Genomic DNA, 26740 nt, shown 5'->3' on the forward strand with positions numbered 1-26740 from the left:
TTAATCTTCGAAACAATGTAACAAAAATCTTTACATAATTTTCTATTTAATCCAACATCGAAACAAATGTCATAAGAATGTTTCAGGGAAGATTTTTTTGCTGTTGTTGTTGTTTTGATCAAAACGTGTTAACTAAACTCAACTAAACTAGGTTAACCGGATATTAAAATGAATTTTTTCACTCGGTTCGATCGATCGATCGGTGTTGTTGGAACATGAAAAAAGCTTGTTTGTTTGGTTTTTTTTTCAGTTCCAAAATTTAATTTTGGTCATTTTTCATTGATGGTGGTGGGTCAATAAATCTAATAAAATTGGTTGGTTGTTTGTTCCAGTTAACTACCAGAATCACCACCAGAAACAAACAACCAACCCGTTTTATTAACCCGTTAATCCCTTGTTGGATTCTTTTGGTGATGACCTAGCTAATTAAATTTTTTTTTGTTTTCGGTTTCGGTTTTCTGTTGTTGATTCTTTCAGGCACGATTGTCAACTGACTGACTGACTGACGACAAACACCAGAACAAAACAAACATTGACATTTTATGGTCTTTTGTTATGAAAGAATGTTTCTTCTTTTCTTTCTTCTCTTTCATTCAAAAGAATTAATGAAAATTATTCTTGATGATGATGATGATGTTGACCCTATACCAGTGTGTTTCTCCCACACTACGAATTTATTCTTAGGTTGTTTTTGACGCGATTCCAGTGGAATTTTCTCGTTTTTGTTTTTGTCAGAATTCTGCGTATTCAAACATTCAATGGAAAGAAAAGGCAAAGAATTCATTCAATATTGAGAACTTTCTCAATTTTCAAATGAGAAAAAAAAATTTAATTTAAATTTTCTTTTGTTTTGTTTTCTATTTGATCAAGGAGAAAAACAAAAAAGGATTGAAAAAAATGAAAGTGTTACATTACATCATTGACTAATTGTACATTTTATTTTGTTTTTGTTTTTGAAAAAATTTTACAAAATTTGTCGAACATTTGGTGAATCACCCATATCATAATCGGATTTCTTTTTTCTACCTTCTTCAATCAATGACATAACTGATGGACGTTTTGCTGGTGGTTTTAATTCATCAAATAATTCACATTCATAATTTTCGGGTAGATTAGATTCTTTTCGTATATAATATGCACGTATTATATCAGTATCATAACGACAATCTTCAAATACTTTTTTCATTGATTCTATGGGTAAATCCAAATGATATAGAATAAAACTGGAAGGAAAAGAAAAGAAAGAGTTAAATTTGGAAGAAAATCTTTTTTGACAAAATTATCCGATTTACTTTGCCTGATTAAAACGTTTAGCATTCGGTATGGATGATGAAAGACGAAAATGTAATGGCTGTAGGCCAAGATATTCCATTTTTCTTAATATACCTTGATTATCGAATATAAAATTTGCAGCACGTTTCATACATAATGTTAATTCTGGTTTTTGTAGTTTTTTTATCAACAATATTAATTCAAATGCGGGCATTTTGATTTTTGAAGAAGATTTTCTTTTGATTTTGAAAGATTTTTTCTCGAAAACAAAATGAAAAATCCGCACAGATTCGAAAATCAGATGTTTGGAACGCACGAAAAAAAAATCGTTCGAAAAACATGTGCAAAGATTCAAACGCCATCTTTCGATGGAATATTCAATCACCAAAAACAAAAACATTCGAATTTTGGAAAAAAAGAAAAAAAAATTGATGATAACGATGATGACTGATTTGAGCAACGATTTACCATTATGGTTTTTTTGGTTAATTGATGATTATTGCCCATAAAATCATCTTTCTTATCATCATAATCATCATGATCATCATAATCATAAACATCGATATCAAGTACTTCCGTTATCTAAAATCATTTGGCGGCAAAACATTTGTTGTCAAACGGCAATCTGAGCAACGACAACAACAAATCGCCTATAATAAACAGCAAATCGGTAAATCAACAACAAAGATGAATCAATCAAGCCGAATCAGGTAATTATGATCATTGTTGATTCACTGACTGACTGACTAATGATAAATGTGTAAATTTGTTATCAATCTCCTAGGATTCCAACATCTTTCACATATACACAAATCAACCACCAACAAATGTATTTTGTCCAGGTAATATCTATATTTTTTTTCTTCTTTAAGTTTTCACTAATATTACCTGGTTGTAAATATGAGAAGAAAAAAAAGAAACAAATTTGAAAATAACAATCATCAAATAACTAAAAAAACAACAACTAATGACTAACACTTACATATATCCAAATGTACGTGCGCGAGTTTGTGTAATATTCTTCTTTCTCTATCTTTGCTATATTCATTTCATTACATTTCACAGTATTTTTTCTTTTTCAAAATAATAATAATCATTTTTAGTCGATCCACATTTGATCCAATGTTGTCAGATCGATAGGTTGGTCGGTTGATTGGTTGTGTTTTTATTAAAAAGAATTTCTTTTGAAAATTTTTCACCTATTTTCGTCCACACAGGTAAGTTGATTAATTTGATACTTTTTAATTGTTTTTATCAGTTTTGACCAGTTTTTGATCAGTTTTGTTTAGTTTTGTTGCAAAAATTTACAGAATTTTTTTTAATTTCATTCAAGTTACCTTGGTTATTACCAAACAAGATTAAACGAATAGAATACTGTAAATTCTGTAAAGAATCTAAGAATCGAAAAAAATCAATAACCAAATCAATCGATTGATTGAAATGATATCGATCTGTTTATTATGTTGATAACAAACAATTTACACCTTTTTTCCTGTTAAGTAATTATTATTATTATTATTTTTTTTGTTACTTTATAAAAATTTTTGTAATTTTCTTAGAAAACATTACAAAAAATTTGACCCAAATTTCCTATCTGCTGCCTTTGTTGCTGTTTCTTGATTTTGAACTTTGAAATTTACCAGAAAAAATTCTTGGTTCTTTATGTAATGTCCCACATAGTTAGATTATCCAGACCTAGAAAAAGATCCATCTGATGACATTTATCATACCACACTACATACCAAACCACACTTGTAATCAAATTTTTTTTTTTTTTTTTTTGTTAAATGTCGTCATCATCATTGTTCCAGTTTTTCTTTGATGATAACCTTTTTTCGTTTGATCCAGGATCACAATGTTAAAATCAAAATTTGATTTTTCATTTTTCCAATATTGAAACCACACCCGATAAGAAAGATTTTTTTGTTTTGTTCGGGAAAACCAACCAGAAAAATATCCACAAGATCCACCAACGACTTCACCAATTACCATTATGTAATTTATGTTTCTCTCTCTCTCTCTTCCTTCACAAGATAAATATCATTGTGGATTCAGGTGATGACGATGGTGGTGGTGGTGGTTATTATTAAATTTTTTGTTGTTGTTGTTTTGGGCTCCAAAACTAACAATTTCGGTCAATGATAAATAGTGTTTAACTACCCCAAAAACAAAAAGTAAAAAGTAAAAATTTTTGAATCCCAAAAAAAATCGAGAACAACGCCCGAAATAAAACCACCGAAACACACTATTTTCACTAATTTTTTTCGTTTGATTATCATTATAAATGTCGATGATTATTTTTGGAAACTTTTTTGCTTTACAAAAAAGTTTCCAGTGTTTGTGTGTGTTCCTGGATCGTCATCAATATAAATATAGATCATCAGGGAGAGAGAGAGAGAGAGAGAGAGAGAGAGAGAGAGAGAGAGAGAGAGAGAGAGAGAGAGAGAGAGAGAGAGAGAGAGAGAGAGAGAGAGAGAGAGAGAGAGAGAGAGAGAGAGAGAGAGAGAGAGAGAGAGAGAGAGAGAGAGAGAGAGAGAGAGAGAGAGAGAGAGAGAGAAAATATTAAAAGTAAAATCATTAATCTGAATTTTGGATATGATTTTAGTGTGTGTTTGGTCTTTTCGATTTTTATCAGATCAAGGTTGGTGTTAGTCGGTGTAAGTTTTTTCTGAACAAAGAATATTCTGTATTTGTTCGGTTTTTATCTATGAATCAAGAAAACAAAAAATTCAATCAGTGCAAAATCAAGACAACAAAATAAGTTCAACAACCGATAAACTGTTTTACTGTTCGGTGAAACAAACTTCCTAGTCCCCAAACAACAACAAAATCGATCGATCAATCAATCAATAAAATACAATTCGAATGATAATATTTTTGCTTTGATTTTTTTCCCAAATGTTATTTAGTCGTGATTTTTGTCAACAAAAATCCTGTTTCCTTCAAACAACATTTTCAGCTTGTTCTTTTCATTTCACCTGGATTCATCATTATATTCTGATTCAGCAACAAGAATTAATTCAACATGGTTGACGGTGGTGTTGGTAAAGGCATTAAATTTGCCATGTTTGCAGCCAATGGTGTTATTTTTGTAAGTTTTTTTTTCTGTAAAATTTTTTCTTTGAAAACTTTTTCTTTTTTCTTCTGTAAACTTTCTTTTTTCCGGAAAACATATACAATAGGTCGGTGGTTTAGTTGTATTTTCAATCGGTGTTTGGACATTAGCCGATCGTTCATTTATGGAACGTTTATTAGGATCGAATCTTTATATAACATCAGCATCATTGTTAATTGCAGCCGGTGTTATTGTATCATTTATTTCGTTTTTAGGTTCATTGGGTGCATACAAAGAAATACGTTTTATGTTATTAGTATTTTTTGTATTATTATTTTTAATATTCATACTGATGTTATTGGGAGGTATATTGGGCTATGTTTTTCGTAATCAAGTTGATGATCGTATGAAACGTGAAATGCAAATTACAATCAGTAATTATGGTAATGATTCGGCTATTACTGATGTAAGTTTGTTTTGTTTTTGTCTCAATTTTTAGTGTTTTTAATCGAAATTTTGTCTCTTTTTCTTTTTCGTCTTTGAATAGGCCTGGGATTCGGTTCAACGAAATGTAAGTTTGCTTTTTTTCCATTTGCAGGAATGATTTTTGTTAATTTGAATGAATTTTTTGTTTGTTTGATTCTTCATATTCTACACAGTTTCATTGTTGTGGTATTGAATTAGGTGGTAATCCTGGTTATACTATTTATCGTTTAAATAATCCAGTATTTGGATCAAATAGCCGTAGACGAGTACCACGTACTTGTTGTTTAAATTTACGTGATGAATCATCAGTTGAACAATGTATGATGGAACCGGAAAAACGTGAACATACTTATCATGATGTAAGTTTAATTTCTAAATTCACAAAAGTCAAAAAATGTTAATCCACTCTAAAAACAAAACAGGATTGTTATGTTAAAATGAAAAATTTTGTCAAAGGACATGCAATGTTAGTTGGTGGTATTGGTATCGGTATTGCCTGTATTTTAATCATTGGTATGGTACTTTCAATGGCATTATTCTGTATGATCGAATAAAATTAATATCTGGACATTCATAAATGGACAATTGGACAACAATCTTCTAACCTATATATCTACTTATCAACATCATCATCCAATAATGTAGACGAAGACAATCACACACATTCATTATATATAGACAGAGAAAACAAAAAAAAACTTTGAATCATCATTTGAAAACAACACAAAAAAATCTATCATTTCTGTACAGCCAATCAATCAATTTAGCCTATATGGCTCAAAATTTTACACAAACACAAAAACACACAGATAATTTTCAATCAATCAATAATGGACTGCCCTTTTTTTCTTTTTCTTCATAATCATCATTTTTAATTTGGCCAAAAAAAAGAGAAGTCATCATCCAAAAGATGATGTTGTTGACAATTTCAATTTGATGCAACAAACTTTAGATTTAAATATCCATCATCAAAATCATCAAATCATTGATCATCACCGTCATCAAAATCATCATTGATCATCATCCGATGTTAGAAAATCTCTATCGATATAGAATAGAGATCAATATCAGGACACAGAAATCTATTATCATTTTAAAATCATTTCATTAAATAAAAAAAAACATTAAAATAAATTACAAAAAAAAAAAAACAAAAGTTTTTCCGGATTTTCGAATCATTCAATTTCGAACATACATATGCGCAATACGTACTCTACGAACGGCATTACAAATTTTGACGATGCAAGCAAAAAAAAAAAAAAAATGAGCACAGACAAAACAGACATCATCATCATCAGACGAGAAAAGAAAAAAAAAAAGGTAAAATCGTCATCATCTCAATCAACGAACGAAGTAAAAGAAAATCTTAAACAATTTTTTTACCTTCATCATCATCATCGCAATTCGCAATTCGCAAAGACCTAGATATCGATTAAATATTTGTTTGTTTGTTTGTTTGTTATTGTTTATATGCGGAAAAAAAATTTTTAGTTTTTTTTTTGATCGAAATTCTGATAAAAATTAACAAAAAATTCATACCGCTTTCACACTTGCAGAAAGTTCTTCAAATAAACAACTTTGTGTTCTAATTATCATCATCATTTTGGCTCGTTCATTTCGTTGGTTCATTCTTGTTATCATCATCAACAGATCGGATATGATATCATGTTTACATCAACATAAACGACGACCGCAACTAAATCTTATTTCAACATAAAAATCGATAATTTGAATCCCTCCTCATCATCCAATCAATCAATCAATCGATTAGCTGTTGGTTTTTTTTCTTCATTTGTTTTTGTTTGGTTGGTTATTACGCATCATCGTTGAATCAATTTCTGTTTCGTTGTTGTTTTTCAAAAAATTAAGAAAAAAAATTTCGAAATTTCCATTTTCCTTTCGTTGTATGGTTAATGATCTTATTTTCATTTGAAACAAACGAAAAAAAAAACATGATGGATCAACATCAAGATATGATTGAAGATCTGGTATGTTTGTTTTCGATTTTTTTTCCATTTTTCAATGAATAATTCTCATGTTTTTTTTACTTTCTCCATTTAGGAAGTTGCATTGAATGAAAAAATAATGATAACCGATCTAAAAGATATGAATAATGGTAGTAATAGTGATACAAACGGTGGTAATATGAATAATGATTATAGTACATCATTCGATCCAATGCAATTATTTAATAATGATGAAAAATATCAACGATTTTTTAAAACATTTGGTTCATGGTCAGAATCATTACAAGATTCTTTCGTTCAACAATTATTATCACATATGTCACATTATCAACATTCAAGAATTAATACATTTTTACGACCAATGTTACAACGTGATTTTATTTCATTACTTCCAAGTAAGCTGATTTTGGTTTTGATTGAGTTTTTGATTCATTTTTTTGTGTTTTAGAAAAAGGATTAGATCATATAGCTGAAAGTATTTTAACATATTTGGATGAAAAATCATTATGTGCAGCTGAATTAGTTTGTAAAGAATGGCATCGTGTTATATCGGAAGGAATGTTATGGAAAAAATTAATCGAATCAAGAGTTAATACTGATTCATTATGGCGTGGTCTTGCACATCGTCGTGGTTGGTATGTTTTGTTTTGTTTTTGTTTTTTTTTGTGTTTTGAGAAATTTTAAATTTTTTTTTACAAAAATCAAGGATACGTTATCTTTATAAACCACCACCAAATGAATCACATCCAGATCATATGTTTTATCGACGTTTATTTCCAACAATTATAATGGATATACGTTGTACGGAAAATAATTGGCGTTCAGGAAAACATACATTAAATCGTATTAATTGTCGTAGTGAAGGTAGTAAAGGTGTTTATTGTTTACAATATGATGATCAAAAAATTATCAGTGGTCTACGTGATAATACAATTAAAATATGGGATCGTAAAGATTTGGCCTGTTCAAATGTAAGTTGAACAAAATTGAAATTTAGTTTTTTTTTGGAGATTTTATAAAACTTTTTGGTTTTCTAAAGGTTTTAACTGGACATACTGGATCGGTTCTTTGTTTACAATATGATGATCATGTTATAATAAGCGGTTCAAGTGATGCAACTGTACGTGTTTGGGAAATAAAAACCGGACAAATGATTAAAACATTAATACATCATTGTGAAGCTGTATTACATTTACGTTTTAATAATGGTATGATGGTTACATGTTCAAAAGATCGTTCGATTGCTGTTTGGGATATGACATCACCAACGGAAATAAATTTACGACGTGTATTAGTTGGTCATCGTGCTGCTGTAAATGTTGTTGATTTTGATGAAAAATATATTGTTTCAGCATCCGGTGATCGTACGATTAAAGTATGGAAAACATCTGATTGTGAATTTGTTCGGACATTGAATGGACATAAACGTGGCATTGCTTGTCTACAATATCGTGATCGTTTAGTTGTCAGTGGTAGTTCGGATAATACAATTAGGTATGTATTGTGTTTGTTTTATTGAATGGTAATTATTAATTCGGGTTCTGAATACAGAGTTTGGGATATTGAATTTGGCAATTGTTTACGTGTATTGGAAGGTCATGATGAATTGGTTCGTTGTATACGATTTGATAATAAACGAATTGTTAGCGGTGCTTATGATGGGTATGTTTTGGATTTTTGGATTGTGTTTTGATTGATTTGATTTGATTTTTGATTTTTTGCTTTTTTGCTTTTTTTTAGTAAAATAAAAGTATGGGATTTAGCTGCAGCATTGGATCCACGATCACCATCCGGTACATTATGTTTACGTACATTAGTCGAACATACTGGCCGTGTATTTCGTTTACAATTTGATGATTTTCAAATTGTTAGCAGTTCACATGATGATACAATTTTAATTTGGGATTTTCTTACACCTGATACAAATAATGAATCAATTAATCACCAACAACAGCAACAACAACAACAACATTGTGCTATAATAACAAAGGATAGTAGATGACTATCATAACTTTATTCAGGAATTTGGATTTTTGAAAAAGAATGGTACGTTTTTGCTGACTTGGAAACAAATCACACACACACACATATACCCCGTAGCCATGAAATGATTCATAGATTCAATCTTTGATTAGATCATAATGATTGATTACCTGTAAAATTCATTCCGTTTTTTTTCTCTCACAAACATTTATCCCACCCGAACTACCATCGCATGTGTGTGTTATCATAAATTCCGAATTTCAACAACAACAACAACAAAAATTTCTACCCTTATCAACAAACATTGAATACCGTTTTTTTTTTAACATAAAACATCATTATTGATAGATAGATTGTATTTCTTTCTTTCATTGTTATTTTAATAATAGTTATCGAATATATCTTTAACGAAATGCTCATTTCGAATTGAAATTTTCTTCTCTTTTTTTTCTTCTTTTTGTTAGTATTAATTATCAACAAACAAACAGAAAATTTTATCCATTTCTTTTCTTATTATAACCATTATTATAATTACGATAAATGACATAACATAAAAACACTTACACACTTATCCATTGTTAATCTATGTATTTTTTTTCTATATATGTGTACAAACAAAACGACGATTGAAAAAACATTTCAGCAAATAATAGAGAGAGAGAGAGCCATAGAGGAAAAAGCAAAAGTCATCATCATCTGATCATCGCATCCATCATCATCAACCATCAAATCAAATCAAATCGCATGCTTTTTTTTTCTTTTCACACAATATTGTGATAATCACGAAAAAATAACAAAAAACAAAACAAAAAACCAATTTACTTTACTTTACTTTCATTTTATTTCATTTAACAATTTAATTTCTTCATTTAATTTCATCATCTTTTTTCTTCTTTCTTTCTTTTTTCTTTTTCTTTTTTCTTCAAATTTTATCTCCTCTTAAATTGATAAACATTTCAATAAATATGATTCGAAAAATTTACCGTTATTTTCAGTGTTTAATATTCTGATCAATAGATGGCAGTCTGTTTTGATCGAAACATTAATGACAATTGAATTAGCTTGATTTTTACAGTTATTGTTTGTTTGTTGTTTGGTCACATTTTTCTCTTTTTTTCTCCAAATTTTGTTGACATAATGGCCAATTTACATTATCGAAGATCGGCAAAATTATTATCCAACGATATTTCGGATGATTATGATGATGATAATTATGATGCAAATGATGATGATGAACGTCAAAATTTGATTGATAAAACAGAACAGGTTTGATTGATTGATTGATTGATTGATTGATTGATTGATTGATAATTTTGTTTGTTAACAACAACAGTATTCCGTTGACAATGAAAAATATGAAAAATCCAATCGATTCAATGATCATATACCATGGAAAGGTATTCTATTGGCATTTACGCTTACATTGATTGGCATTATTATTGTTATTGTTTTTATTTGTTCACAAATGGGTTGGATTGCATTCCGTCCGGATGATAATTTTACATTTTTAACATTGGCTTTTATAACATTAGTACCTGGTCTTTATCATTCCATAATTGCATTCCGTGCATATCGTGGTTATGATGGTTATAGTTTTGATGATATTGCCGATCTAAATTGATCTTTTGTAACATTTTTTTTGTAATTTTAATGATATGTCATAGCAAAAAACAAATGAGAAAATTTAAAAAATAAAAATAATAACAAACAACGAAATTATAATTTAAACAGAAATTAAATTTGAAAACAAATTAAAAAATTAATTATGTCTAAATAGTGGGGTTAAATATGGCGGCTTTGGAAGAATTATCTGAATGAGTGAGTTTTTTGTTTTGATTTAGAAAAAAACTTTGGTAACATGACCAATAGCTTTGGCTCGTTCAAATTGCAGCAACAAACGATAACCATTACGAATATATTCTGGACGACGAATAAATCGAATGATAACTGTAGCCGATTCATCAGCATAAATTTGTTCTTTATGTTTAATTGCCAATATTATACCAGATTGGCGAACATTTTCAATATAAACAATTGCTGATGATCCTAATGTTATTACAGCCGATGAATATGATAATGAATATATTTGTGCTTGAAAATATTGACAAATTGAATTCGGATCAACATTGCTCAACAATACCATTCCTTTACGAATGATTTTCGATAATATTATTGTTGAATTATTGTTTGCTGAATCGGTTACATTATCATCGTTCATTGTTATTGTAGAATTTTTAAATAAATTCAATGCTAATGTTGAACTTTCACCCGGTCGAACAATACGACGATTAACTTTATGTCGTTGTACACTGGTAACAAATACATCAACAAAATGACCATCATCTAATGGACCTACTTTAAGTACAGAACCTTCTTCAATCAGACCAGAACGAAGAAAACCACTTGCAACAACACCCAGATTTGGTATATTAAATGTTTGATCGATCTGAACAGAAGAAAAAAAAAACAAATGAGAAAAAATCAAAAAATATCAACCGAATAAAGCAAAAAACTCACCTGAAAAGTACAATTTTGTTTGATTAATTTATCACGATCGATTGAATCTAATGATGGTTCCAGCAAATGTAAAAATTTATATAATAATTCCAAACCATTACCATTAACACATGAGATCAGAAAAATAGGCACCAAATTTTTTAATTTATTATTATTATTATTACAATAATCTATAATATCATTATTATTCATGATGGTAATGGATTTTTTATTCTTACAAAATGATGATTCAATTAATTGTTGAACATTGTTGACAATTTGATCAATCATTTTTTGATCACAAAGATCAATTTTATTTATAACAACCATTATAGGAACTTCAAGTGCTATGGCTAAACTCAGATGTAAAAGATTTGTACCACAATCTAATGGACTTAATGCATCAATCACAAGTATAGCATAATCAGCATGTGTAGCTGTTAAACTGAAAACAGTTGTTTTCAAATATTTTCGATGACCACCCGAATCAATAAATACAATAATTTTTGATGATAATTGACAAATTTCTTCCGATGTTTGATAATCACAATATTTGATCGGTCGACCACGATTATCAAAACCAAGAATTTCTTTATTAATACTTGATGTACGACCAGAACGAATTTCATGTCGATGACGAAATAGATTTAATCTTGCACGACCTTTTCCATTATCAAGTTCACCTTGTGTTAATACACCTAATAAAGAACTTTTCCCAGTTTCAACATTACCTAAAACTGAAATTCGTATTTCAGCTGCTTGTCGATCGTTTGGTATTTTTTTCACTAAAACTTCTAATGCTTTTCTTGGATTATTATCATTTCTAGTTGATTCAATTAATTTTTCCTGTGTTATCGATACGGATGCATTGATTTTATTGGCCATTAAATTTAATGTTTGTAATGATGATGATATTTCATCATCGGTTAATCCTTTTAGACCACCATTATCTTCAACACCAATTTCATAGATGGCTTCACCATCTCCTGAATTTTTTTGAATTGAAAAAAACAATGTTAGCTTTGAAATCGAATCAAATCGAATGAAAGAATTACCTTCTTCAAGACGCCATTTCATCTGCGTAATAAGATGTTCTAAACGATTTGGTGATGGATTAATTAATTTAAGTTTATATTCAACATTTCCTTGTTCTTGTTCGGGTGGTAGAATTGTATCATTATCTATAGGTAAAAGATTATGATGTGATTTTGATGTTGAAATTGTTGATGTTCGTCTAATATGTCGATGTGAATTTTGTCTTCGATTTTGAAATGATTTTTGATGATGATGATGATGATTATGTTGATGAAAATGAAGATCATTTTGACCATTATCATCATCATTATCATAATCGAATATAGTTGATAATGATGGATTCATTTGCATTGTTTTTTTTGGTGATTTGTTTTTCTAAAATGGATTTATGTCATTGATTGTTTCGTCGTCGTCGTTGTCGAATAACCGCCAAATTTGAATGTCAATTTCAGTGGGTCGTTTGGTGGGATTATTATTTTGTTTTTGTTCGCCAAAACCAAAAAAACAAAAACAAAAACAAAACAAACAATAAACGAGATCAGATGTTTGGCAACAAACAAACAAACAACGAGAGAAACTAATTAGTTGAGAATCGTCGTAATAAATAAAAAAAGCGCGCAGTCAACTGAATAAAATCCGTGAAAAAATATCCAAAAGATGTTTATCAGGGAGAAAAAAATACAGCTCATCAGCTGTATCAGGACAAATATACTGCAGTATGCACAACATAGCAACAAAGAGAGTCAAAGTCAGCCGATTTTATTTAAAAAAAAAAAAAAAACAGAAAAGAGAAAGTGATTACGTTGCCAAAACGTTTACAGTTTCTCGCTTTGTTTTGTTTTGTTGTTTTTTGGAGAAAAAAAAACTAAATTAAAACAAAGAGATGTGATTATTGCATCTTTATTACGTCATTAAAATCGTCAATGTCCATTCATTCAATTTACACTCTTGTTTCTCTTCTTGTGTGGTTAAAACATTTGAATTTCTTTATTAATTAATTAAGATTGAGAAAATAAAAATCTAGATTCACTCTCAAATAACATTATTTTTGATTTTGCGATTTCTGATTTTGTCATTCGAATGTTGTTATCGTGGTTCATTGTTGACCATGAATAGATTGATCTAAACGTTTTTGTATATTATCATAGCTATCGGCACCAAGATAATCCATTTGTCCTTGTTGCCATGCTTGATAACGATCATCATCCGCTGTTGTTGTTGTTATGGATGATGATGGTTGATTTGGATTACTAATAGCCATACTTGACATTGATCCAACAATATTTAATTGTTCAATAACTGGATGAACATTATCAACCATCATTTGCCACCATTTTTCAATAAATTCCCGTGCATGATCATTACCAATAAATGTATTCAGTTTTTTTGTTGATGCATTATATGAACAATACCATGGTTTTAATGATCCAAGAAAATGTATTACTTTAACATTTTTACCAAATCTTTTAAATGCTGGTAAATATGAATAAGTTGATGCCAATGTCATATTATAAATAAATGAAAGATGATGGTCAATATTTTTGGTTGACCAATCAGAGAAATATTGATTTAATAAACCTTGATCACCACCATCAAAACTACCATCACGTGCAGCCATTTCAATCAAATTATTAAATGTTTGTTCGGATGGTTGATAAACAAAAACACCCGAATTAAAACAATCCGGCCAACCAATATCCGGTACTGCGGATAATTCCTGTCGTTCAAATAATTCATCAATATTCTGTACGACTAATGTATCTGCATCCATAAAAATACATTTAGTAAATTGTATTAATTTCCAACAATATAATTTTGTCAATGTAACTGATAATTCGGGTCTTTTTAATGCTTCAAGTATTTTTGGATCAGGACTTTTCAATAAATTTACCAATTGAATTGTATCGAAAAATTTATTCAATACTTCTCTATAAAATGAAGAATTTATTAATTAATTAGATCAATCAATCAAATAATGAAAAAAATCAAACCTAATTTTATCGGAAACATTATCGGTAATCAATATGAATAAATGTTTTTGAGTACCAACTTTACGTAATGATGATGCTAATACCATTGCACCGATAGCATAATTATCATTTGTTGCTAATGTTACAAATGCTTCTATGGAAATGTTAAAATAGCCGTTGGGAAAAATGAGTGATGATTCGATAATTCGAATTTTGGGAAACTTACCGGAAGACATTTTTGAGTTTTTTTTTCTTCAACGAATTTCGGTGATTATCGTTTAATTATTTATCACAGAATATCTTCAAAGATGCTGAACGAATTTTTTCAAAGATTTAATGAAAATGTTACAAGCAAAAATTTGTGTTTATAAATAGAATCAACGAAAACAAGAAAATGTTGTCGATGTTATAACAAACACAAAGATGTTTTAAGATTTTTTTTTTGTTGTTGTTTGAATTTTTTCACAGGCAAACAAACATGGCATGCTATGGCAAATTGTGAAGATATATTTGATGATTTGTGCACTAAAGTCGACGACATAACCAATGAATGGAAAATCCAGTCACATTCGTTTGGTTTATTTGCTTTGTTTGGCAGCAATCAACAAAGAACGAAAATCTGGCATGATTATTATCATAAAAAAAGTTTAAAGTCAAGCTACCAAACTACCACCACCACTAAATCAAATATCGCCCGCGCATCAATCTTATCAAAAAAAAAACATTCCATACAATGTTTTCATTTGGCCATGAATGATGAAAGTTGAACGATTATCACAAACACACTCTGTTCGTAATGAAATCATTTTAGATTAAAACAAACTCGAATCCTGTCGATGATTATCAATTTCGATAAACGACCATTTTTTTCATTTCAATTTTATTTAGATTTTGATTTTGAATAACAAAAAAAAACAACAACAGCAGTAGCAATATATTTGAAACAGGAAAATAAAATATTTTTTTTTGGTGGGTTTCTACAATGTTTGGCTTCATTATTATCATTGATTGGATGAATGAAAAACTGAAAAAACGGAAAAACAAAAATTTTTTTTAAAGATTTTTGATTAGATTTTCTGTAAATAAAAAATGGCTAAGTTTTTCTGGAAAATTTGGCGGTGGACTACGTATTAATTGTTCATGAAGATTTTTTTCATTATCATTCAAATTTTTTTGATTATCAAAATCAAATGTAAATGATAATGTTGATCGATGTTGTTGTTGTTGGTGTTGTTGTCTGGTTGTTGATGTAGATGATGAACGGCCATAACCATTATTATTGATTCGATAATAATTTCGACGATTAAACATTGGCGTATGTAATGCTGAATGTGATGTTGTTGTTGTTTGTTGATCGATAGCAAAATATTCTTGTTCATCTACAGCCGTTGTAATCGATGAATTATTCGATGTTAATGAATTTGAACGTTCTAATTGTTTCATTAGATATGGATTATCATTACGTGATAAAACTAATATTTTCATATCAAGATTAAAATTTTTTACACGTGGTGATATTGGTGAATTTGGTGTTAGATATTTATCTGTTATTGGAAATGGTACATTCGATGATGATAATGGTCTTGATGTTGTTGATGTTGATGATAATGATGATGGTGATAATAATAATGATGATGATGGTGGTGGTGAAAGATTATCGTCATTCAATGATGAACCTAAACTTTGTGAATAATTACGACCAAAACGATGTTGTTGTTGTTCGAACGATCGTTTTGATGAATGACTACGTTTATAACGTCCAAAATAAGTTGATCGTCTGTTGATAGGTAAAAAAAATGGTTAAAAAAATTCAAAAAATTAATTTAAAAAACATTTTTTTTACCGAAATAAAGATGGCCATATAGTAAAACATTTATTCTTTAGATTATTATTGCCATTTTGTTCATTTTCTTCTTGCTGTTGTTGTTGTTGAATAATTTTGATTTGTTCATCATCATCATCATCATCATCGTCACAATCATTATCATTATTATCATCAATATTGATGGTCATCATATTATCATCCATTTCAATATTATGCATCATATCTTTTTTTTATGATCAAGATATTTTAGTTGATTTCAATCAAAAAAAAAAATCCTAAATTTTGACTTGTAATGATTGTTCCAAAAACAACAACAACAAGAAACAAAACGATGGGTTCCTGAAATCAGATGCAAATCAAGAGTAGCATCATGTTTGTTGTTTTTTTGGTTGAGCCAAATTGCAATGAGAGTAGTAAAACTGCAGGAAAAAAAAGACTGCATTGGGCTTGGTACAGTGTTGTTGATGATGATGATGATGACCAAATGGATCGATCCAAAGGGCGCAAGTCACACAATAATAACAAAACAAAACTAATTCAAAAAAATTCGTTTATCAAAGATAATAATCATCATGGATAATCAAAACAATTTAAATTAGAAATTTAACCATAATTTTTGTTTTTTTCCATTTTTTCAATCATTTTACCTATCACCCTATCTCCGGACGGATATGGTATATGGAAAAAAATCGAATGTAAAAAAAGACAATTCGAATTCCAAAAAAAAAATTTCTATTTCGATTCATATTCGATTCTATTTCGACTTAAAAGTTTCAAAAAAAAATCCCGAAAAAACATTTATTTTTTTCTTAAAAATTGATTGATTTTTTTCCAAATAAATTTTTAATTTTTGGCCATTTTTTTCCCCTGCAAAATATTTATAAATTCACAAAAGTTGTATTATGAAAAGAGAGTATTGGAATAAGCAAAGAATGTGTTTCAATGAAAAAAAAAGAGTGTGTATGTTGTGTGTCTATGTTATGTTGTTTTTTTGGGTGCTCAACACACTGCCACAACGTTATAAACAAAACAAAAAAAGCATGCATCGTTATTTATTACTGGCTATTGGTCCTATGTCAAGTGTGTGTTTCTGTGTGTGGATGATATAAACAAAACAAAACAAAAAACGAAGACGACGACGAATGAATGAATGAATGCAAAAAAGAAAACAGAAAATATAATAAACACAAACACACAATGAGAAAATTGTAAAAATCAATCAGCAGGCTTCAATAACGACAATAATTAAGGCGCCCGTATCTGTTTTTGCTGTGTTTTTGTTTTTTCGTATGAATATTCCGCCAAATATTCTGTCTTTGAATCTGTTTTTTTTTATTATTTGAAAATTAATTCAAATCAATTAATTCGTGACTACCGATCAATCATTTTTGGTTTGTTTGTTTGAGTGAGTAAGTGGGAAGAATTGTCATTTTTATTTGAAAGAAACTATTTTGTTTTTTCTCTTCGAATTTCGAATTGTCATTTTGATGATTATTATCAATTGTTGAGGGTTTTGTTCTTTGACCATTTCGAGATTGGTGGTATCTTACGTCATTTAAAATTTTCTAAAATCAATCATCGTTACAAACGAAACAAAAATACTCTCAAAAAATCAAACATCATGTGTGATGAACAGGTAACGTTCGAATTTGAATTTTTTAAACCCGAAAAATTTTTCTTTATTTATTGATTGTTTTTTCTACCGCAAAACAAAAATAGGAATTAATCCAATTGGAAACATTATGTAAAAAATTATATGAATCAAGCGATTCAGATGAACGTAAACAAGCTGAATCTGCATTGTTAATGTTTTCCAATTCATTAGATTGTCTACCAAAATGTCAACTTTTATTGGAACGTCGTGATGTATGTTTTCATTTTCATTTCGAAATCTTTTTATTAATTAAAATCTTTGATTTTTTTTTAAAAAATAGTCGGCATTTGCACAATTATTAGCTGCAACAACATTGACCAAATTAATAACACGTAATCCAACCGGTCTTTCCGTTGATCAACGTTTAGACATTCGAAATTATATATTAAATTATTTAGCATCAAATCCAAAATTGGCACCATTTGTTTTACAAGCATTAGTTACATTATTTGCTCGTATAACAAAAGTAGGATGGGTTGATATGAAAAATGAACAATTTGTTTTTCGTGATATTATACCGCACATCAGTCATTTTGTTGGTGTATGTTTGTTGTTTTAATTTGATAACAAAATTTTTTTATAATTTTAAAATTTTACTAAAATAGGGAACAGTTGAATATTGTAATATTGGTGTACAGTTAATATCGACACTTGTCATTGAAATGAAGTAAGTAAATTTTGATTGATTCGATTCGATTTTGTAACCGAAAATTATTCAATTCAATATTTAGCCAACCAAACGCACATGAATCAAATCGTTCAATATTTCGTCATCGTAAAATAGCATCATCATTTCGTGATAAAAATTTATATGAATTTTTTCAATTAGCACAAGGTTTATTAAAAAGTGCTTTGGATGAATTGAAAAAAAATAAAATATTAGATGATGATGAACAAACATTGATTAGTAATTTATTAAAATTAATAATCAATTGTCTTTCATTTGATTTTATTGGTGCATCATCGGATGATTCATCCGATGATTTAACATGTAAGAATTTTTTTTTAAAAACTTTTAAAACTTTAAAAATTTACAAAAAAAAACTTTTTTCTTATTCAAACAGGTGTACAAATTCCTACCATTTGGCGACCGGCATTTCTTGATATGAATAATCTCAAAATTTACTTTGATCTATTCCATTTATTACCGGCCAATATATCATCATTGGTAAATGATTATGATGACAATATTTTTAAGCTTTTTTTAAGCAAAATTTTTTTTCGTTTTTGTTTTTTCTATAGTCACTTTCATGTTTAGTACAGCTAGCATCGGTTCGTCGATCATTATTCAACAATACTGAACGTGTAAATTTTATTAATAATCTGATCTCTGGTATACGAATAATATTGGAAAATCCAACCAAACTTTCTGATCCAAGTGCTTATCATGAATTTTGTCGTCTATTAGCACGATTGAAAATTAATTATCAATTGGGTGAATTAGTTAAAGCAGATGATTATGCTAAAACATTAGAATTGATTGCCAATTTTACTATTACCAGTTTAAGGGTATGATAATTAATTGGATAATCAATCTTTTTTTATTAATTAATTAATTTCTTAAATTTAATTATAGATGTGGACCGTAGCATCAAATTCAATCCATTATCTACTAACATTATGGCAAAAATTAGTTACATCTGTACCATATGTAAAAGCAACTGAACCACATTTATTAGAACGTTTTGCACCTGAAGTAACCAGAGCATATATAACATCAAGATTAGAAATGGTTAATGAAGTTGTTGTTAATGGTTTGGAAGATCCATTCGATGATATTGGTATGGTACAACAACAATTAGAACAATTATCAACTATAGCACGTTGTGAATATGAAAATACTTGTTCATTATTGGTAACATTGTTTGATCAGTCAGCAAAATCATATCAAGATTTAATGCAAACAATGCCACAATCACGGGTTGAAGTTGAAATACAAGAAAATCGCCTGACATGGTTAGTGTATATTATTGGTGCTGCTATTGGCGGTTGTGTATTTCTTCATAGTAATGATGAACAAGATCATATGGATGGTGAATTGGCATTTCGTGTGTTACAATTGATGAATTTTACCGATATACGTTTAGCACGTGGTGGATTTTGTAAAAAACTTGATCTAGCTATATTAAGTTTTTTTGAACAATTTCGTAAAACTTATATTGGTGATCAAGTACAAAAAACATCAACTGTTTATAAACGTTTATCCGATGTACTTGGTCTTAGTGAAGAAACAATGGTTTTAAGTGTTTTTATACGTAAAATGTAAGTATAGATTATCACATTACTGTGGGATATTAATATTTTTTTTTTATTTAACCCTTTTCTGTATTTACAACACAAACAGAATAACCAATCTAAAATATTGGGGAAATGATGAAGATATTGTTACGAAAACATTACAAATTCTTAATGATCTATCCATTGGTTATTCAAGTGTACGAAAATTGGTTCAATTAGAAGAGATTCAATTTATATTGAATAATCATACTGTATGTTTTTGTTTGTTTGTTTGCAGTAAGAAATGATTTAATTTGTTTGAAATTTTCAGGCCGAACATTTTCCATTTTTAAGCAATTCTTTTGATATAAAATATATGAAGTGCCGTACAATATTCTATACATCATTAGGACGATTATTTATGATCGATTCGGGTGAAGATGAAGATAAATTTGAAAAATTTATGCAACCAATCACTTGTATGTTTTTTATTTATTTATTTGTTTTAATTTGATTCATTCAATGTTTTTCTCGTTGGTTAGCATCGTTGGATACATTGAAAAATATGCTCAACAATCAATCAATGTTTAATGAGGAGGAAACAAAAGTTAGTAGTAAACGATAAGCAGAGAAAACAATCCTTTTTCTAATTATTAATTTTTTTTTGTTTTGTTTTGTTTGAATCAAACAGAAAGCATTGATTGGTATATCTCGTGATTTACGTGGCCTAGTATATTCATTTATTTCCAAATCAAATATAATGATCTTTTTCAATTGGATGTATGTATTATTTTGTATTTCTAAATTTGTTAATTTGATTTTTCGAAATTTTTTAAATCTTGTTTTCCATTTTGTTGCAAATTTAGTTATCCAACATATACACCAGTTTTTCATGCAGCTATTGATCTTTGGTTTAATGATCCACAGGTTACAACACCGGTATTGAAATTATATGCCGAATTAGTTAATAATCGATCACAACGTTTACATTTTGATATATCATCACCAAATGGTATATTATTGTTTTGTGATGCAAGTAAACTGTTGGTCAATTATGGAACAAAAATACTTATGCTACATGATTTACCTAATGATCGTCTTTATGCAATGAAATTGAAAGGAATATCGATTTGTTTTTCCATACTAAAATTAGCATTAAGTGGATCATATGTAAATTTCGGTGTATTCGAATTATATGGTGATACAGCATTAAAAGATGCACTAAATACATTCATCAAATTAATACTTTCCATTTCAATTACTGATATATTGGTAATAATCTTTGTAATTAATTGATTCATTAATTAATCATTTTTTGTTGTTTGTCTTTGTATACAGGAATATCCAAAACTTAGTCAATCATATTATGTACTATTGGAATGTATTGCACAAGATCATATGAAATTTCTTGCTAATCTTGAACCGAATGTTTTTCTTTATATCATATCATCAATATCGGAAGGTTTAAATTCATTGGATAATGTTTGTACAGCTTGTTGTTCAGCATTAGATCATATTGTATCATATATATTTAAAGAAATATCTAAACAGAATAAGAAAAAATCATCATATGAAGTTAATTGTTTAATGGAATTAAAACCAGAAATATTTCAACAAATGTTATCAACTATAATGAATATAATAATGTTTGAAGATTGTCGTAATCAATGGTCAATGTCAAGACCATTACTTGGCCTTATTTTATTGAATGAAGATTATTTTAATGAATTACGACGTAACATAATTTCACAACAACCGATTGAAAAACAGGCAACAATGAATCAATTGTTTGATAATCTTATGCAAGGTGTTGCACGTAATTTATTAGCTAAAAATCGTGATAGGTAAGTGTTTTTTAATTTGAAATAACAAAAATTTTAAAATTTTAAAAAATAATAACTTTTTTACAAAAAACAGATTTACACAAAACGTATCAACATTTCGTCGTGAATTGAGCGATTTTCAAAAAGGAAGCGTACCGAATAACAATGAAATGATGAATATGATGAACTGATTAATCATTTTCATCAAATTAAATATATATGCAGAAGCTGTTTGTTAATATTTTTTTTTCTCATTACTTGTTTCAAAATAACTATATATTTTTTTTATAAAATAACAACATTGACAATCTGTCAAAGATCAAGATGATAATTTTTTTTTACATTTACCAATAATGATTAAATCCTTGATTTGTAAAATTTTGCAATGTTTTTCTTTTGTTCTCCACCAAAAGCAAAATTTCCTTTTTGAAATTATTTATTTTCGAAATCTGGAAAATAGCGCCGGCATTATACCATAATGATTAGTTTCCAATTCAATGTTTATACATTGATTGATTAATTTGATTGATCCTATGACTAATCGATCGGGTGTTGTACCAATCACAAACAACAATGTTGAATTTTGTATAGAATCATCATTTATAATGAATGATTCTAGCCATTGATGATGATCAATAAATGATTGTATTGTATGATAATCTGGCAAACAGATTATTATTGTTTGAATCAAATCTAAATGTTCTGTCCATTGTTTATTGGTTTTAATTTGATCGATATTGATTTGTTCGAATGAAATTAATAAATCTTCAAATGAAATCGGTTCGATTTGATTTTGATGATGATCATAAATATTACCACGTATATCAACAAATTTTACTTCAATAATAAGCTGGATTGTATCGTTGATTAGAAAATCGATTGGTAAATCAATTCGAATCGGTTTTTGTTTATCATCCAAACAAGGTATTTGTATTAGTTTTTCAAAACTATTATTTTGTTTACATTTAAACCGTATTTCAATGGCAAATATTCGATTAAATCTACTATGTTGATCTAATGATAAATCAAATGAAATAATTTTACTGAATGGTGGTTGACAGTATTTTTGTCGAACAATATTGATTTTAGATCGTTCAATTTGTATTGGACATTGTTGTAATGTATTTTTAACATTCAATAAATATTGTTCAAATATTTCTGGTGTTTGATAAAGTAGAAATTCCTCTTCGTCGGATGTAAATACTTGCTTGATTGATTCTTCGGTCAATGTTCGTAATGCTAAAAGATAAATCTGCGCCAAACTTGATGCTTCTAAATCAGATTTTCGTTCATTTCTTAACCATTCTAATAGACTAAATAATGCACCTTTAACTTTTTGTGTAACACGTTGATAATAAAGAATTGATGTACAACATTGTAATGCCATTGTTGATGAATCAGTATAATGAAAACTATTACGATGAATAAAATTGATTAAGAATTCTGTTTGAAATTCTGTTAAACGAATATGACGATGTGCAACAGACAGAAACCAATCAATAAATTCCAAATAAACAATATAAACTTTAAAACTAGTAATAGTGATTGGTAAATTTTTTAAACTTTCCATTTTACAATTATTATCCTGATCTTTAGTCATCATCATTAATTTGGCAATAAAATTATCGACCAATTTTTGACCCAATTCTTTATGATCACGACAGAATAGTGAAAATTTTCGAATATAATGTAGATATTGTGTGTTGAAAAAACTATCCAATAATAATTGTAAAAGACGATCGGTTAATTGTGTTCGTTTACGAATTGATTGATTCATCAGGTGAAACAGACCGTTTGAGGCACGTATATAATTTCGTTTATCGGTTGAACATTGACGATAAAAACGATAGAATAGATTGAAAAATTCATCATCCGATATTATGAATGTTGATTGATTTAGAATCTGAAGTTTTTTCTCCTGTGTATCTGGGCCATCAAACAGAAGTGGATATAATGAATTCAATAATGATAATGGTGGTGAATTTAATGGTGGTTCATAAATTGATTCGAAAGCAATACGTATAAAAGCCAGTAATAATAATCGATGACCAACAGGTATTGATGGTATTGTTGATGCTTGTACCATTTGTCGTAAGAATAATTCTTCTTCTCTTGAACTATAAATATCAAAACCAAATTCAATTAAAAGTTTTAATGCAAATTGTATCTGGTGAATTTGATTACTAATTATAAATTTTGATAAAAATGGTCGTAAAATTAATAATGATAATTTATCAGTATTATATTTTCCGGAAAGTATTAAATGATGAACATCCATACAAATATGATAGAATTTTATATCCGATATATAATCATCAAATTGTTGAATTAGATTACGAATTTTATCTAAATTATTTTCCAAATCAAATAATGGTAACATAAAATATGCTTCTTGTAGATTTTTTGGTGCTCGCTGTAAGAGTTTAAAATCGTTTGATATTTCGACATTGAACATTTCCTATTTTTTCGAGAAAAATAATTAGTTTTTTTCAATTAAAAACAAAAAAATTATTCATACGGGAAATGTGGCGGAAATTTCTCGCAAACAATCTAGACATGTATCATATTCAAATGATTGTTGATCAGTATTGGTTTTGGTCAGTAAAGTTCGTAGGAAAATTGAAAACAATTTTGATATGTTATCAGCATCGATTATCTATTTAGATTGATTAAAAATCATGTCATTCGATGAAATGTTCAACAGAAAAATAAATTACCGAATCTTTAAAAAACAGCAACAAAGATGTAGCACAATAATATAGACGAGGAATAATAATTGTTCTTTGTCGAGATTTATAATTTCGTTCAATCAACGATAACAATGTTTGAAAGGTTTCGGCAACTCTTATTTTTTTAAAAAAGAAAGAAAATTGAAAATAAAAAACTCAACATATTAGGATCAAAAAATTAAACATACTTTTCTTGACAATCAAATAATGGAAACATTTGTTCCAATAATGATAATAAATGTAAATGTATTTCAACACCAATTGAATCATCATAAAGATCATGAATAATGTTTGCATGAATATCGATTAACCATTTTGGATTAAAATCATCAAAACATAATTGTGTTGAAATTTCTATAAAACGATCAAACCAATCATTACTTCGTGGATTTAATAATAGTTGATTTGATTGTTGATGTTGTTGATGATGTTGTTGTTGTTGTTGTTTAGATTTTATATCAATTTTCGGATTCAATCTGTTCAAAATGGATGCCATATTCTTGTCCCGGACAGCAGAAAAAAAACTCCCACTTTTCAAAAAAAAAAAAAGAAACAATTTCAAAAAAAACCAAACAAACAAATATCATCTGTGATCAAAAACAGACGATTTTTTTTTGTTTGGTTGTTCGATGGCCAAACAACTATCGATACAATCGATTATTAAATGATTTTTTAAATGGTCAAAAAAAACATTATAATCTGTATTTAGTCAACGAAACAGAACCAAAAAAATCTTCCGTTTCCGTTTTTTTTAAATAATCATAATAATCATCGTCATAATCATCATCATCATAAATAATAATCAATCGATTAAACAATCGATCGATCGATCGCTTCAAGCTTCGATAGCGAAAATAAAACTAACTAACTAACTAAGTGGGGAAAATTGTAACGGCTCAATGATTGAAACAAAAACAAAACAAAACAAAACGAAACGAAAAATTGGCTCATCGACCGGTAAATGCCAATCAACCGGTTCTATTCCATTCCATTCAAATTTTATTTCATATTTGATGATCAACCATCACACTAAACTAACTAAACTAGCTAACTAACTAACTAACTAAACGATTGATAATCATAATCATCATCATCATAATAATAATAATGGATAAAAGTAATAACGAAAAAGAAAAAGAAAAGAAAAATCTAAATTTAGTAAATTCAAATCAAATCGATTGTGTAGATATTATTATTATCGGTGAAGAAGAAACGAAAAAAAACGAAAATGAAACGAAAACAAAGCACACACATTTCGTTTGGGGCATCCGTTTTTTGTTTTTTTGGAAAGTTTATCCATCAACAATTGTTATGATGATGATAATGATGATTAGCTTGAAGAAGGCGAAGGCGAAAAATGGGAGAGCTATTTGGGTAAAAATAGGTAGCCAACGTGAAAATAGACAAAAAACTAATCAGATTCTCTATCTTTAGGTAAGACTTTTTCTTGTTTTGTTTGGATGGATATTTTTAAATCAATCAAATTATCAACTGTGACATCATCATCGTCGATGATAATGGCGGTGGTGATGATGAGAAAAAAAAACTTTGTTGCAAAATTTTCTGTCAAGTTTCTGGGTGCAACATCCGGGAAAAGAACCGAAGAATATTTCCTTGGAATTTTCTTTTCGAAAACTTTTTTTCCACTCACTCACTCATTCGACAAAATAATCAATTTTTTTCATTCGAAAATCTTCGAAAAAATCAGTCATTTTTTTCATGGTTTTTTTTTCTCTCGCCATCCATGAGAGTCGAACAAATCGATGATGATGATGATGATGATGATTGCCAGACTAACTTACCTGGAGACTGGTGAATGGAAGAAAAAAAACGTATTTATTCCGATCCAGTTAACTCGAAAATTAGTCTCGAAAAACTTTTTTTCATCATCATCATCATCATCGTTGTTGTCGTCAAAATAAGGTAATCTTTCTCATCTCTTCTTGTGTTTCCATATTTTTTAAAAAAGGATAATTTAGAATCACATTGCTATAGCGAGAGAGAAAAGTATCGAAGAAGAAGAAGAAAGTGTATGTCTGTCAAAATGATATTTCTTGAAAAATTTCTTGTCAACAACAACAAAAATATTGATTTGACGACATAGAAAAAAGTTTGATTTTTTTTGAAAGTAACGAAATTTTTCCGTAAATATTTTTTTGTTTACCGAGAAATTTTCTCTCCGATGACCAAACGCGTGTTTTTTTTCGGTTAGATTGATTGAAAATCAA

General features: G+C 28.6%; 9 protein-coding genes across 13 annotated transcripts; 4 read left to right on the top strand and 5 right to left on the bottom strand.

The window, feature by feature from the left end:
* Positions 1-906: 906 nt before the first annotated feature.
* mRpS6 (mitochondrial ribosomal protein S6) lies at positions 907-1619 on the bottom strand. Its single transcript, XM_027345866.2, has 2 exons — positions 1293-1619; positions 907-1223 (listed from the first exon to the last, which is right to left on the bottom strand). The coding sequence occupies exons 1-2, from the start codon at positions 1484-1486 to the stop codon at positions 965-967; spliced, it is 453 nt and encodes a 150-aa protein (XP_027201667.2). The 5' UTR covers positions 1487-1619; the 3' UTR covers positions 907-964.
* A 134-nt stretch (positions 1620-1753) lies between these two features.
* LOC113795659 (CD151 antigen-like) lies at positions 1754-5581 on the top strand. 3 transcript variants are annotated; one of them, XM_075819775.1, is made up of 8 exons: positions 1754-1982; positions 2057-2114; positions 2376-2489; positions 4182-4363; positions 4455-4793; positions 4875-4898; positions 4987-5172; positions 5236-5581. In XM_075819775.1, the coding sequence occupies exons 4-8, from the start codon at positions 4298-4300 to the stop codon at positions 5365-5367; spliced, it is 747 nt and encodes a 248-aa protein (XP_075675890.1). In that variant the 5' UTR covers positions 1754-1982; positions 2057-2114; positions 2376-2489; positions 4182-4297; the 3' UTR covers positions 5368-5581. The 3 variants fall into 3 exon arrangements, with proteins under 3 accessions (XP_075675890.1, XP_075675891.1, XP_027201666.1); XM_075819776.1 differs by lacking the exons at positions 1754-1982; positions 2057-2114 and adding an exon at positions 2154-2266; XM_027345865.2 differs by lacking the exons at positions 1754-1982; positions 2057-2114 and having other exon boundaries at positions 2307-2489.
* Positions 5582-6064: 483 nt separating this feature from the next.
* Positions 6065-9580, top strand: slmb (beta-transducin repeat containing E3 ubiquitin protein ligase slmb). Its single transcript, XM_027345863.2, has 7 exons — positions 6065-6801; positions 6875-7175; positions 7229-7415; positions 7487-7751; positions 7820-8274; positions 8332-8442; positions 8521-9580. The coding sequence occupies exons 1-7, from the start codon at positions 6727-6729 to the stop codon at positions 8780-8782; spliced, it is 1656 nt and encodes a 551-aa protein (XP_027201664.2). The 5' UTR covers positions 6065-6726; the 3' UTR covers positions 8783-9580.
* A 313-nt stretch (positions 9581-9893) lies between these two features.
* LOC113795661 (transmembrane protein 230) lies at positions 9894-10479 on the top strand. The gene is made up of 2 exons (XM_027345867.2): positions 9894-10029; positions 10097-10479. The coding sequence occupies exons 1-2, from the start codon at positions 9901-9903 to the stop codon at positions 10382-10384; spliced, it is 417 nt and encodes a 138-aa protein (XP_027201668.2). The 5' UTR covers positions 9894-9900; the 3' UTR covers positions 10385-10479.
* On the bottom strand, positions 10462-13056 carry LOC113795656 (GTP-binding protein 2). The gene is made up of 3 exons (XM_027345861.2): positions 12315-13056; positions 11281-12245; positions 10462-11209 (listed from the first exon to the last, which is right to left on the bottom strand). Exons 1-3 carry the CDS (start codon positions 12643-12645, stop codon positions 10601-10603), a joined length of 1905 nt encoding a protein of 634 aa, XP_027201662.2. The 5' UTR covers positions 12646-13056; the 3' UTR covers positions 10462-10600.
* A 122-nt stretch (positions 13057-13178) lies between these two features.
* On the bottom strand, positions 13179-14881 carry Gyg (glycogenin 1). Of its 2 annotated transcripts, none has more exons than XM_075819774.1 (3): positions 14491-14881; positions 14286-14415; positions 13179-14222 (listed from the first exon to the last, which is right to left on the bottom strand). In XM_075819774.1, the coding sequence occupies exons 1-3, from the start codon at positions 14498-14500 to the stop codon at positions 13391-13393; spliced, it is 972 nt and encodes a 323-aa protein (XP_075675889.1). In that variant the 5' UTR covers positions 14501-14881; the 3' UTR covers positions 13179-13390. The 2 variants fall into 2 exon arrangements, with proteins under 2 accessions (XP_075675889.1, XP_027201665.2); XM_027345864.2 differs by having other exon boundaries at positions 14286-14418; positions 14491-14879.
* A 230-nt stretch (positions 14882-15111) lies between these two features.
* Positions 15112-16748, bottom strand: LOC113795634 (uncharacterized). Its single transcript, XM_027345837.2, has 2 exons — positions 16108-16748; positions 15112-16041 (listed from the first exon to the last, which is right to left on the bottom strand). The coding sequence occupies exons 1-2, from the start codon at positions 16308-16310 to the stop codon at positions 15318-15320; spliced, it is 927 nt and encodes a 308-aa protein (XP_027201638.2). The 5' UTR covers positions 16311-16748; the 3' UTR covers positions 15112-15317.
* Positions 16749-17023: 275 nt separating this feature from the next.
* Positions 17024-22161, top strand: Ranbp16 (Ran-binding protein 16). The gene is made up of 15 exons (XM_027345835.2): positions 17024-17725; positions 17809-17955; positions 18024-18284; positions 18349-18410; positions 18475-18734; positions 18808-18911; positions 18986-19252; positions 19320-20005; positions 20088-20232; positions 20292-20439; positions 20503-20567; positions 20652-20740; positions 20827-21232; positions 21299-21804; positions 21878-22161. The coding sequence occupies exons 1-15, from the start codon at positions 17711-17713 to the stop codon at positions 21972-21974; spliced, it is 3258 nt and encodes a 1085-aa protein (XP_027201636.2). The 5' UTR covers positions 17024-17710; the 3' UTR covers positions 21975-22161.
* Positions 21746-25866, bottom strand: LOC113795633 (uncharacterized). Of its 2 annotated transcripts, XM_075819467.1 has the most exons (5): positions 25765-25866; positions 24701-25042; positions 24501-24627; positions 24302-24439; positions 21746-24241 (listed from the first exon to the last, which is right to left on the bottom strand). In XM_075819467.1, exons 2-5 carry the CDS (start codon positions 25006-25008, stop codon positions 22220-22222), a joined length of 2595 nt encoding a protein of 864 aa, XP_075675582.1. In that variant the 5' UTR covers positions 25009-25042; positions 25765-25866; the 3' UTR covers positions 21746-22219. The 2 variants fall into 2 exon arrangements, with proteins under 2 accessions (XP_075675582.1, XP_027201637.2); XM_027345836.2 differs by lacking the exon at positions 25765-25866 and having other exon boundaries at positions 24701-25107.
* Positions 25867-26740: the final 874 nt, after the last annotated feature.

This window comes from Dermatophagoides pteronyssinus, unplaced genomic scaffold (assembly GCF_027571235.1).
Source record: "Dermatophagoides pteronyssinus isolate colony J.1.1.1.1 unplaced genomic scaffold, Derpt_VIB-CSIC_2022.12 sq0004, whole genome shotgun sequence".
Taxonomy (NCBI): Eukaryota; Metazoa; Arthropoda; class Arachnida; order Sarcoptiformes; family Pyroglyphidae; genus Dermatophagoides; species Dermatophagoides pteronyssinus.

What these genes read in the sequence shown, in the direction of transcription:
- LOC113795633 (XM_075819467.1), bottom strand. Translation starts at nt 25,008, where the DNA reads ATGGCATCCATTTTGAACAGATTGAATCCGAAAATTGATATAAAATCT. An exon ending in TGCTGTTTTTTAAAGATTCG is followed by an intron (nt 24,440 to 24,500) that starts GTAATTTATTTT and finishes CAATCTAAATAG; the next exon opens with ATAATCGATGCTGATAACAT. An exon ending in AAATTTCCGCCACATTTCCC is followed by an intron (nt 24,242 to 24,301) that starts GTATGAATAATT and finishes TCGAAAAAATAG; the next exon opens with GAAATGTTCAATGTCGAAAT.
- Ranbp16 (XM_027345835.2), top strand. An exon ending in ATGATCTTTTTCAATTGGAT is followed by an intron (nt 20,741 to 20,826) that starts GTATGTATTATT and finishes TTGCAAATTTAG; the next exon opens with TTATCCAACATATACACCAG. An exon ending in TTTCAATTACTGATATATTG is followed by an intron (nt 21,233 to 21,298) that starts GTAATAATCTTT and finishes CTTTGTATACAG; the next exon opens with GAATATCCAAAACTTAGTCA.
- Gyg (XM_027345864.2), bottom strand. An exon ending in AATGTTTCCGATAAAATTAG is followed by an intron (nt 14,223 to 14,285) that starts GTTTGATTTTTT and finishes TTCATTTTATAG; the next exon opens with AGAAGTATTGAATAAATTTT.
- LOC113795661 (XM_027345867.2), top strand. Translation starts at nt 9,901, where the DNA reads ATGGCCAATTTACATTATCGAAGATCGGCAAAATTATTATCCAACGAT. An exon ending in TGATTGATAAAACAGAACAG is followed by an intron (nt 10,030 to 10,096) that starts GTTTGATTGATT and finishes TAACAACAACAG; the next exon opens with TATTCCGTTGACAATGAAAA.
- mRpS6 (XM_027345866.2), bottom strand. Translation starts at nt 1,486, where the DNA reads ATGCCCGCATTTGAATTAATATTGTTGATAAAAAAACTACAAAAACCA. An exon ending in AAACGTTTTAATCAGGCAAA is followed by an intron (nt 1,224 to 1,292) that starts GTAAATCGGATA and finishes TTTTCCTTCCAG; the next exon opens with TTTTATTCTATATCATTTGG.
- LOC113795656 (XM_027345861.2), bottom strand. Translation starts at nt 12,645, where the DNA reads ATGCAAATGAATCCATCATTATCAACTATATTCGATTATGATAATGAT. An exon ending in GAAATGGCGTCTTGAAGAAG is followed by an intron (nt 12,246 to 12,314) that starts GTAATTCTTTCA and finishes AAAAAAATTCAG; the next exon opens with GAGATGGTGAAGCCATCTAT. An exon ending in AACAAAATTGTACTTTTCAG is followed by an intron (nt 11,210 to 11,280) that starts GTGAGTTTTTTG and finishes TCTTCTGTTCAG; the next exon opens with ATCGATCAAACATTTAATAT.
- slmb (XM_027345863.2), top strand. Translation starts at nt 6,727, where the DNA reads ATGATCTTATTTTCATTTGAAACAAACGAAAAAAAAAACATGATGGAT. An exon ending in AAGATATGATTGAAGATCTG is followed by an intron (nt 6,802 to 6,874) that starts GTATGTTTGTTT and finishes TTCTCCATTTAG; the next exon opens with GAAGTTGCATTGAATGAAAA. An exon ending in GTTAGCGGTGCTTATGATGG is followed by an intron (nt 8,443 to 8,520) that starts GTATGTTTTGGA and finishes GCTTTTTTTTAG; the next exon opens with TAAAATAAAAGTATGGGATT.
- LOC113795659 (XM_075819775.1), top strand. Translation starts at nt 4,298, where the DNA reads ATGGTTGACGGTGGTGTTGGTAAAGGCATTAAATTTGCCATGTTTGCA. An exon ending in ATGATTCGGCTATTACTGAT is followed by an intron (nt 4,794 to 4,874) that starts GTAAGTTTGTTT and finishes GTCTTTGAATAG; the next exon opens with GCCTGGGATTCGGTTCAACG. An exon ending in GTGAACATACTTATCATGAT is followed by an intron (nt 5,173 to 5,235) that starts GTAAGTTTAATT and finishes AAAACAAAACAG; the next exon opens with GATTGTTATGTTAAAATGAA.
- LOC113795634 (XM_027345837.2), bottom strand. Translation starts at nt 16,310, where the DNA reads ATGATGCATAATATTGAAATGGATGATAATATGATGACCATCAATATT. An exon ending in ATATGGCCATCTTTATTTCG is followed by an intron (nt 16,042 to 16,107) that starts GTAAAAAAAATG and finishes ACCTATCAACAG; the next exon opens with ACGATCAACTTATTTTGGAC.